Source organism: Thermochaetoides thermophila, assembly GCF_000221225.1.
Source record: "Thermochaetoides thermophila DSM 1495 unplaced genomic scaffold scf7180000011821, whole genome shotgun sequence".
In the NCBI taxonomy this organism is placed as follows: domain Eukaryota; kingdom Fungi; phylum Ascomycota; class Sordariomycetes; order Sordariales; family Chaetomiaceae; genus Thermochaetoides; species Thermochaetoides thermophila.
The window spans coordinates 1,856,619-1,867,717 of NW_006383037.1; the positions used below are offsets into that span (position 1 = coordinate 1,856,619).

Consider the following 11,099-nt stretch of genomic DNA (forward strand, 5'->3'; position numbering starts at 1 on the left):
GCCCATTGAACGACCCTGTAGCCCTCGAATAAGGGGAAGTCACCGGAGAAAGTTGCCAAAGTTGAGGAGCCAGTCACATAACGTGGACTCATTGAAGACTAGGGAGTCTGTTCTGTCTCAAAGGGGTGTTGGCACAGTACTGAGATGATTCTGATTCAGTCTCCACGCGCGACAGAGAGACTTTGACGAAGGCTGACGTGTGGCTCGGAGGCATAGAGTGTGGGGGTGTTTTAATTCTGAGCTAATTGGCTGGCAAGTGAGCCCAAAGACTTTGGAGTTCAGTCAAGGGCTTTAGAATTTGTAGTGTATGTTTGTTGATCCTCGCAGTTAGCATAAACCCTTGCCAGTCGGCCACTGGGAATATGGACATCCAACAGCGTGTTATGTGAGACTGAGTATGATTGGCCGCCAAACATTGAGCCATCCGAGAAACAAAAAGAAACTTCAATTGATGCGTGATGTCTGTGTACGACTGTCTATGGAACGCAGAGTGCAGTCTCCCATCTCAATTGGACCCTATGGTGCCGGAGAGCCAACTGCACAACCAAACCCTTCTTTAATACCTTCGGTAGTGAGGCAAACTTTGCCTTTGGGGTATCCGTTTTCACAATTTTTTTTCCTTTTTTCTGAACAACCCAGCTTTTTTCGACACCTTTCCTTCCCTAAACCATATGCTCGAGTGATCAAGCGACTTAAATCTCAAATCTTGCCGCCCAACATCAGTGACACACAACCATTCCAGACACGACTGCAAAGCACTGGCAAGCTAAATGCATGCTGCCCCAAGGCCCTCATCGCATAGCAGCAGCGGCATCGGCAAAGTTCCCAAGAAGTGGTTCGCCCCCGGCGACCTTAATCGGCGGCGCGCCCTGCTGCATCTCAAAGTGATCGTCGTCGGGCGTGCCCCAGTCGATTCGGGCGGCGGAGGCGAGGTCTTCGTGGGAAGAGAGCTTGGCCAGTAAGGTTTGGAAGCGGGCGGCGGTTGGGTCCTGGCCGTGGAACGCGAACGTGCCGGGTTGGAGGACGGCGGTGGTGGCTTTGTCGTTGCTTGCTGGGATGATGTCGTAGATGTCGACCATATTGCTGTTGGGGTTGTGCGGTCAGCTGGGTGTTCCTGCCCCTCTCCTCCTCTTCTTCGCCCTCTTCCTCCTCCTCCACTGACACTGAAAACGGGAGGCTATCTGTGCTGGGAGGAGATCGGCGATCGGCTGCGGCTGCGACGTACTCTGATGTCCGCGCCACGACTCGCTGTAGCGCCTCGATCTCGCGCTGGACCTCTTGAGGGTCCTCCTGCGCCATCACGTGTTGCTGCTCAAAACTGCCATAATTCACGGTGTTGGGGTCGTCGAATAGGTGCTGGGCTTCGTCATCCTGCGCGATGCGGCGTCAGCGTCGGCTAAACGGCACAACAACCATTATAACCTGGTCAGAGCCAACGAAAATACATTGCAAAGCTGGACATTGACATACTTCGATGTATTCATCGGCGCGGCGGCGCCCCAAACAAGAAGAGCAGATTCCCATGACGTCGTAAGCTCAGGGGGGCAGGGTCCGCTTTGGTGGAAGGGGGTATCAAAAGAATGTGGTGAAGCAGAAAAAGAAAGAAACAGCAGAATTAAATCCAAAAAAATGCCGGTAGGTTCAACTCCCTTGCAGGGAAGAGCTAGCGCGGGCGAATCATAAGGAGCGAAGTGCTCGAGGATGACAGGAACGCGAGAGTGTTGGCGAGAAGAGATGGAATTGAAGATTGATTATGCCCACGCCGTCCTCGAGTTCGCTGGGCGCTTTGGCTCTGCCTGTATACTGCTGTTGCGACAGCGTCCAGATTTTTCGAAGGAATCCTTGTCCTTTGTCTTCCTCGGCACGGTCCACAGGCTCCACTGCCCCAGCTCTGACCCATGGGCAATCGCACACCTCGCTTCACACCCCGGTTTGATCTTTTCGGTCGTTACGGTTACGGATTGGCCGGCTTTTCTGGGCGCTTGGCAACTTTGACAGAGAGCTTCTATTGCCCGCTGCTCCGCCAACTGCGCATCTAAACATCGACAACGCGCCCGCCACTGTCCTGTCTGCCACTATCCCTTTACAGTTCCAGGATCGGCCTTTTCTTTACCTTGCTGTGTTAATCCAGAATTCTCCGGCATCAGATCCTGTCATTACTGCAACCATGTCTTCTAGACGGGTGCCAAGAGGAGAGTATATTGAGACTGTATGCAACCACCTCCCATATCGACATAATTTGTGCTAATGGCTCATCGATACCTTCTAGGATACAGGTAACAAAGTCGCCCGGAAGGCTACTCTTGTCGGCACCCAAAACATCATGCTTGGCGGCAAGACAGTCATCCAGCCCGAAGCCATGATTCGCGGCGACTTGGTCCGAACGATTCAAGCTCCTGCCCCGGCGAGCGGCGCACCCCCAAACAACACGGCCGTGTCGATAGGACGATACTGCTTCTTAAGTAAGGGATGCTGTCTGCGCCCGCCTGGCCGCCCGTACAAGGGGTAAGCTCGTCAATCCGACGCTCCCGCAACCCATCAACGTAACTGAAACTGACCACGCACCATTTCCAGAGCCTTTACTTACATGCCCCTCCGCATGGGTGACCATGTATATGTCGGCCCTGGTGCCGTCATCCAGGCCGCATCGATCGGCAGCCATGTGCACATCGGTGCTAAGGTTGTTGTCGGCGAGTTTGCCATCATCAAGGACTATGTCCGCGTTCTCGATGGGGCCGTCATCCCGCCTAACATGGTGATCCCGAGTTTCAGCATTGTTGCTGGGCAGCCTGCCCGCGTCATTGGCGAGGTTCCCGAGGGGATGCTCGAGTCGTTTGAATTGCGCGATTTGTACAAAACTGTAGGGAATAATCCCCAGCCTCCGCCTGTCTGAGTGGCTGGCCACTAGGGCTTCTTATGCAGAAGAGGAGGCTTCAGTTGTCATTCGGATGTCCTTTGACAGAAGGACCGAGGCACTCGTCAATGTGCTTGCCTCTGGTACACCTCCATGCTGGGTCTACAGCCATTGATGACCAAGGCAGATCGTTCCCGGCCAGGGAATTTTGAGAGAGAGGGTTGCCGAACCTTACGACCTGCAGGTGTTTGAGTGACACTTGATGCCAAGTCTCCAGCCAATGTTACTGACGTGATTCGGCACCAGGGCAGTGAACCATTTGCCAAGAGCCAAATCATGCGCTATCAATTGCCGTGTCACCGATGCAAATCAGATCAACGGCCAAGTGTTTGGAGGAGCGCTCTGGTCCTTGAACAAAGGACGCAGAAGGCATTAAATTGTCACTCCAGTGTGGTTTACTGAAAGCCTCAAGCGAAGTAAAAGAAGATCGACATCGTCCTTTACGAGCTACTCTGGGTAGCAGAGTTAGGAGCTTGCATCAGCTACCGCACGAGCAAGACAACGCCGAACCTCTGCCCAGCCGACAAGATCAATGAAAGCCCAAACGAAAGTTCAGATGGTGGCATCGGTGCCTCGCCTTCGAAGTTAGCCATCCAACTATTTGATTCCTACCAAAGGTTGTTGTTGGCCTCATCGTTCTGAAAATCGCCTTCGACAGGTGAACCTTAAGCTTTCACGCTAGTCCAACACCCCTCTCTTGCAATACCTCTTCAACCCGTTCCTTCACCACCGCAGCAAATGCCTTCACGCCGTCCTCCCCGGCATCAACATTAGCCCACTCAACCCCCTCCCTCTGGCAAACAGCCATCACATAACCACTCTTTCGATATCCTTTCTCTATCCCAACTATCATCTTCTTCCCCCTTCTGACCGCCATGCCAAACTCCATCAAACTCACTGGCGCATCTGTCTTGCTTCCAAAGTACACGATAATTAGGTCGGAAACAGATTGCATGTCCTGCTCCCAGGCCACTTGTTCTGCAAAGGGTTGGAAGGAAGGGTCTTCGGTCCAGGAGGAGTCCCAGTCGCTTCGGTGGGGGTTTAGGATTGTTATTGGGAGGGGGGCGAGGAGGGTGGTTAACACGTTGCGCCAGTTCAGCGAGGAGGAGGTTGTGCCTGCTAAAAAGAGAGAGACTTTGCCCGTAAATTGGAGTCGGAAGGGAGAGAGAATGATTTGGGCATTATGTTGGCGGAGAGAGTGGATCAAGTCGGTCATCTTTGGAGTTAATGGCCCCCGAGGTGGGATGGCGATCAAGATGGCGGTCTGGACAGATTTCTATGATTCTAGAGTCTGACAGTCAAGATCGAGGATTAGAAGGGGAAGAACTCAGCCAGGAGTCTGCTGGCTGCCTTGCAGCTGTGTTCATCCCGCCCATGCTCCAGTGGCTGGTCTTGGTCGGGCGGGAAAGCAAGGGTTAGGGTTATCACCGATCCTTGATCACGTGATATCCGTGAGCTGCCGCTTTTTGGGTACAAACGAGCCATCCATAGTTTTACAGCATTCCTATATACCAGCTGATGAGCACATATAACGATACAACTGTCCTCCTCTGGCTACGCGATAAGCCAAGTTCTTCAGGATCTCCCCTGCACTACTTGCAGTCCAAACATTTCCCCTTGGAACCCTCCGTAACTTCAAAACTCAAAAGTAGGTATCTCAGGCGCTTTAGGGCCTATTCCGACGATCATGTCGTATCTGCAATGGTATAGACTCCGTCGTGGTAAAGCTCAAACTCTTCATATGTCCGATCGGGTGGTATCCCTCCGGATACTCTCGACACTCGCTATGGGTAGGATTAGGGCTGGCGAAGGGCAGCTGCTCCTCGGCGTTATCCTCATCAGAAGACTCACTTCCACGCTTATGACGGCGCCACCGTTTCCAACACTCTGTGAGAGTCAAAGTCAACTTGAGGATATCTCAGCAGTTAACGATAACGGAGGATCATTTACTCACCTTTCAGAGCGACGAGAACTTCTATGCCGGTGAAGACGGTGAATATAATGGGTGGGACCTGGCCGAATGTCATGAAATTGTCCTCATCGCTCCGTCCGTTGTCATCTTTAGAAAGCCTGGCGATATTTGTTAGCAGAGACAGGCAAAGGACAACATCGAGGACCAGCCTTTCGCTCATTGAGTATCTAGGTTCCAAGACACTTACCAGCCACTGCCTTGAACCCAATCTCTTTTTCTATCAATCGCCCTGATGTCCAACCAGAGCACAACCGCCGAAATCAGGATACAAATATCCGGAAAGTACTGCGTGGGCCAGAACTTCCCAAACATCCACGCCAGCGGTAAGTCATATGCTTTAGCCTCCCTAAACAACTCCGACGCCGTCCGTCTTCTCCTGCTGCTCGTATGTGGGTCTACATTCAGCACTTTCTCGCTGAACCATTCCCATCTCGCCAGCAACCTCCATGCCAGCAACACCACTGTCACAATGGCCGCAATGAAATACGCTACTGTCTGCGCAATTTCCCAGCCATCCACACTGTTATCCCACCAACTCGGGGTGTCCAGCAGGCTGGGGTTGGTGACGTTGATGTACTGGATGTACTGCTTCAAGTTGGCATCAAAACCTGGACCGAAACGGTCCAAGTTACTGCCTTCGAGAAGACATATCTGCGGCACCATCATGAAGTTCTTGTCGCGAAACATGACAGCATAGTCTGGGTGGCGCGTGATGTCTGTCGGAAATTTCATAACCCCAAAGATTGCGCCTCGTCGTGGGAGGAATATCATTTGCACTGTGATAATGAACGTTGAGACCAACAGGCGCACGAAAGCTAGGGCGTTCTCCTTCAGGTATTGTCTTGTCAAGAGGAGGGCTAACAAATGTGTGGCCGTACTGACGGAGAGAAGGTCGTTAATCAGATTATAATGGTAAGCGGAGATGGTGCAACTTTGGGGACCGATGGTCACGAAGAGGTAGGCCAGGCCGAGGAGGATTTGTTGCGCGCTGCAGCTGAAGATGACGGGTTCTAGGGGTAGGGTGATGTCATTGCTGGGATCTTGGGATTCTTTAAGGTTGAGTTTGGTGTTGAGCGCGGGGAACCAGCCTGCATGTAGGCACCAATTTTTGAACCTGGGAATGTCGTCATAAGCGGTCAGCTTGGGAAATGTCTCTATTCCCTGGATAGTTATGGTACTCACCGTGTCTCCTCATCCCTCAGATGCCTATCTTTTCGATGCTTTAGACACTTGCCGCCGAACAAACGACATGCCAGGGTGTACTTGTATGCCTTGATCACTAGCTGCTTGAATAATAGGAAGCCCATCTCAAGATTACGGATGAACGTAGCACTGAGTGAAACACCGGTGATGAAGATGAAGGCATAGATAACCTATGATGTGACCAAGGATTAATTCTGCACAGCTATAGGGTCTAGCATGTCCCCTGATGGAATGTTGTCTCATTAAGACTTACACCAACACCGGCTATATCCGCCTCGCCCTCGAACTGTCCTAGGTGATTGTCACCGACGGCGATTATTTTCGTGGCATTGTCGTTCCAAACAACTGTGCAGTCGGGAGTGACTCCATAGTGGGTGCGACAAGTATCAAGGGAAGGGAACCATCGGCGACCCCATTCGATCTTTGGGAAGATGGTCTTGCTGGACGACATCCTCAAGATGTCATTGCCAGGCTGTCCGGTGGTGGTTCAAATTGGAGGGATTTCACTCTGGCAGCGGATCAGCTTTTACACAAGATGCTTGATAGACCAAGGATCAGTATGTAAGCTCATAAAGCACGGTCAAGAAACGAGGCAAAACACACCATGATGTAGTTAAAAGTTCGTTATTATAGGTGCAACATCAATTCTTATAGTCAAGACTGTTCTCCCCTATTATCATACAATCATGCGTTCGGAAGTGGAGGCCTGATCTAGCATCTCATCTGGATGGCATGCTGACTACATCGAGCGTTCTGGCCCGACCCCCAAAGGCACGTATCACACATCACACGATACTTCTGGCCCAATCCCACGGGGCGATGGCTTGGTCCAGCCTTATAATTCTTAGCCCCCAAAATGATAATGTTATCTTCGTCTTCTCGCCTGGATCTTGTTCACCAGGCAGCCTAACTTCCTTTAAAGCTGATTCGTCCGGCTGGTTTCAGCTCAGCCCCAAAAACATAGGGTAGCAGGGGTGGGCGGAAGGCTGGGCGGCAAAGCTGAAACGGTTTTGCATAGCCAAAAGGAGGGGTAACTTGTGAGACCGGGTGTGAGTAATTGAGGGGTACCTAGGCCACTTTCGCAGGAAAATCTTTTGGAGGCTTATAGCACCTTAACTCGCTGTAAGTATGATGACTTGGAGTTTATAATGCAATATGCAAGGCCTCTGGAGCTTCGCTTCTAGCACTTGGTAAGAAATGATGCTGTTAAAGACTGAACCAATTTAAGTTTATGTTCCGATTACCATTTCTGCTAGATCTCGTGCAATGTATCTCATCGGTGCTAATTACAATAAGGTACCATTAAAGTGTCGCAAGTGCTCTATCTGGAAGAGTGGGTCCCGTGCAACCTAGATAACACCAGTCGAGAGGGCCGGTCTTAAGCTTCGAACGAGACTCGGCGTTGTTGCGATGGAACGGAGGACACCTGAAATGGGAAAATAAGACAACAGCTACGTAGATGTACAATGGAACTTCTGTAATCCACCAGATACGAGGATTTCTTTCTCGAATGGAGTGAGACCCTTGCGCCAATGTGTAGAGGATAAAGATGGAATCAAGTTTCGATGAATCACGTATCTCCAAATTGGACTTTACATCGGGGCCCAGCAAGTCAGTATAGTTTTTTTCTGCAAAGAAACAAATAGTTGGAAGTGTCATAAACGCAGGATCTCTGAAAATGATGTCAGATGTTAACTAATTGCTTAAAAGTTCTGTGGAGACCCACGACGAGGAAGGTCGCCGCTCGTAATCTAGGAATAGCGATCAAAGAATTATTGAAAAGAATTATTGAGGTATTCATCAGTAGCAAGAAGTGCCATGATGTGAGTTGCAATCGTAACACCAAGGAGGTCGAGAAGCATGCTGTGATGATATGCGGAGATAGTGCATCCAGAGGATGTAGTGAGAGTAATCGCAAGGCCTATCCCAAAAAAACAGCTGTTGCTCGCTACAGCTTAGGATCACTCGCACAAGAGGCCGCGTAATGGCTATCTTGTCAGCGTTAGGAGGGGATGTACCATCAGTTCTAATTGGGAAAAGTTCGGCCAAACTCTTCCTGACATGTTCGTGTAATGGAGGTGTAAATCTAAAGTTGTCAACTTTAACCATACGTCTATCTAGATAACATGACATATCGGCATTTGGAGCAACACCTCACATGTACAAGTTCAGCTTCTTCACTGGATAGGTCAGTCCAGTGAATGCCCTTTTCAAGCACTCGAAGTGCGGTGAGGAAAATACATATTGCAGTAATTCCAAAGAATGATGTGAGCGCCTAAGTATGAAACATGTTAACTGCAGAAACTGCTTGGGAGGGGTAGATAAATATGCATTATTTTGGACGTTTTCATTGATGCGGGGGAATGTATATATGTGTATTTTTTTCGACCACTATCTACCATATCTAGGTACTCGGGTCGTGCCCACGGCGACGGAGGGCAAGAGGTTGCTAAGTACATTGCGCGGGGAAAACCCTTTTTTTTGGGAAAAACCCGCGCGTAGCTTGTACCCGCTGGTCCAGCTGGTCCAAGGGGGGAGATGGGAGGTTGAGCTGGTCGAAGCCCAGTTGAGTAGCTTGTACCCGCTGGCCCAAGCGGGGAAGTCAGGGTTGATCGCGGATGATGCGGGGGAAGATCAGAACTTACTCCAATACCCGCAATGTCTACTAGTCCTTCAAAGTTACCACGAGTGATGTTGCCAACTGCAGTGATTTCAGTCAAATAGTGGGACCAAACAATAGTACAATTCAGCTGGCTTTCGTACTGCCGTTTGCAGATATCGATAGAAGGAAACCACATGACGATCGAGTTGCTTGGTACAACAGGGCTTTGCAATAAAGTACGACATACAGTGTTGTCAAAGCGATTGTTGTCATTCAAGAGGTAGTAGGGGAGAGTGATAGGAAAGAAAGGAGTGAGGAGCATTCAATAAATATAGAGAGCAGCTTATGATATCGCTAGCTTACTGATCATGCTGGTCGCACCCTAGTACTCTTATCGACAATTTTATTGGACCTCTTAGTGACAATCTTTCAGCACATAGGGGACAATTACCAAAAGCATTGCTCCTTCTTTATCTTTCTTTACATGGTTCATGTCAGCCTATGAGCCAAGGATGACTCTAGCACGACATGGTTATTGAGCCTGAGGCACGAATGTGGCAAAATGCTACGATAGGTCAAGTTAGCTAGGATAGTTTGTTAGGGCGCATGAGGCTGAATGGACGAGGGGGCTACGGCTCAGCTGCTTGCATGTCGCTTTTTGCCGAATGTGCTTAACCTAATCGGCTAAGTTGCCCCATAAAGGACGAAATGTGAAAACGAGCATGTAAGCCCAATATCAGTCGCCCAGGAAGGTGTGTGCACTTCATTCTCCCAAAGCCTTGCTTTTCTTGCCTATTAGAACCGCTCCCAACCCCCCCATGACCTGCATCTGACACCGCATCTGGGGTAACGCCACAGCAGAAACTAATTTAGACAAATTCAGAGCGCTAGATAGGTTGCGCTCTGTGTAAAAGACCGTATTAGCCCTAGGAGGGGCGCCAGGCGCCTGTCATGATCTTTCTCCTTGTACTACTTGACAGATGCTTAAAAAGGGTTACAACCTGAGAGATGCAAAACTGTAGCCATGTGAACTGAGCTTCAAAAGGGAATTATGCATTGATAATACTATTAGTACAATCAAGTGACAGAACAACGAGAAGAACTGGAACAATTGTAAATGAGAAATCCGTCATGCATGCCAGTGAAGATAGTCTAAGCTTCGCAACCCTCTAGAGCTGTCACCGTCACTTCCAGACTGCTGTGAGACTTACCCCGTATTAGTTGCAGATAAGTCTGGGCGGTATGTTGTAAAAGACCCCCAAACTGATTCTCTGTAAAGCTATGTTACCCACATTGAACCCATAGGAAGGTAAGCCTGGAGATATTGAGACCGAACCCTGTGACTAGAAGAGTAACGGTCAATCTCTGGGTCTCCAGCTATGCTTTCCTCTTTGGGAGTTTGATAATCAAGATGCTATGTTAGGAACTGAGCTATACACGCTGTAAGTAGAAGGGAGGGTAGAATTTATCACGTGCGACTAGCATCGAAAGTAGGCAACGCACACATAGCCGCTTTGATAAAATTTGGTACCGAGTAGAATAGCAAATTTGGATGGTGGTAGTTGGCCGAGAGTAAGCGGGCTATCCTCGGGTGTTGTAACGGGTGACTTGGTCTGGTGCAGGCAGGGATTGACAATGGGTCAGATGGGTTAGATGATGGCCACCGACGATGTGGGGCGTACAGCGAAGTCAATTACTACGTGTAATAATCTTTCTTGGTCCTCAGTGTCCTTGTGTTGGGGAGAGGAAAACCAAGAGAAACTCTTCATCGTGCCCAATAGCTCCCTTTATAGAATCCCTTTGCCCTAGTGAGTACCTCGCGGTCTCCTGGGACCTTCAGGGGTTTTTCTTATCGTGGCAAGGTTATCTAACTCATCCTTGCTACCCCTTATATTTTCCGAGCTCTACTAATCAAATATGCCTTTGCCCTTTTTGGCTCTTGTGTCATCAGTGTTCTATATGTTGGCTGTCAAGGTTATTTCTTCTTGGACTGCCGTGTTCATGTGACAGGTGTATTGCCATCCGAATCCTTAATCGGCCTACGAAGACCGTACAGTTAAAACCTGGTATGATCATTCCTTCTAGCTGCAAAATATAATAGATTCATGTAGAGAGGTTTTATTTGTTATGCAAATGCTTAATTGAACTTTACCACCCATCTTTCGTAACTCACAATCATTTGTCCAGCATCTCCTTGACATCAGAACCGGACATGCCAGTTGAAAGTATCAAAGACCAACAGTAGCAAATGGGTGTATATAACGGCATTGGCGAGCCAAATGCAAGAGTTTTGTCTAGTTTCCTCGACCATGTTGAGCTGCATCCACAAGATCTGCCAACTGAGCCTGTTATCATACTTCATCTCTTCTCAACTTTATGAACAGATATAAGAAGACTCAACAGGTCAT

The 11,099-nt window shown here is 49.4% G+C and overlaps 3 protein-coding genes across 3 annotated transcripts; 1 reads left to right on the top strand and 2 right to left on the bottom strand.

Annotated features, from left to right (window-relative positions):
• Nucleotides 1-791: 791 nt before the first annotated feature.
• CTHT_0064310 (uncharacterized protein) lies at nucleotides 792-1,524 on the bottom strand (the record flags this gene model as incomplete). Its single annotated transcript, XM_006696673.1, has 3 exons — nucleotides 792-1,083; nucleotides 1,226-1,371; nucleotides 1,471-1,524. The coding sequence occupies 3 exons, from the start codon at nucleotides 1,522-1,524 to the stop codon at nucleotides 792-794; spliced, it is 492 nt and encodes a 163-aa protein (XP_006696736.1).
• A 643-nt stretch (nucleotides 1,525-2,167) lies between these two features.
• CTHT_0064320 (dynactin arp1 p25 subunit-like protein) lies at nucleotides 2,168-2,893 on the top strand (the record flags this gene model as incomplete). Its single annotated transcript, XM_006696674.1, has 3 exons — nucleotides 2,168-2,209; nucleotides 2,270-2,505; nucleotides 2,575-2,893. The coding sequence occupies 3 exons, from the start codon at nucleotides 2,168-2,170 to the stop codon at nucleotides 2,891-2,893; spliced, it is 597 nt and encodes a 198-aa protein (XP_006696737.1).
• Nucleotides 2,894-4,580: 1,687 nt separating this feature from the next.
• Nucleotides 4,581-6,540, bottom strand: CTHT_0064330 (uncharacterized protein; the record flags this gene model as incomplete). The annotated part of the gene is made up of 5 exons (XM_006696675.1): nucleotides 4,581-4,801; nucleotides 4,869-4,984; nucleotides 5,074-6,000; nucleotides 6,069-6,259; nucleotides 6,343-6,540. The coding sequence occupies 5 exons, from the start codon at nucleotides 6,538-6,540 to the stop codon at nucleotides 4,581-4,583; spliced, it is 1,653 nt and encodes a 550-aa protein (XP_006696738.1).
• Nucleotides 6,541-11,099: the final 4,559 nt, after the last annotated feature.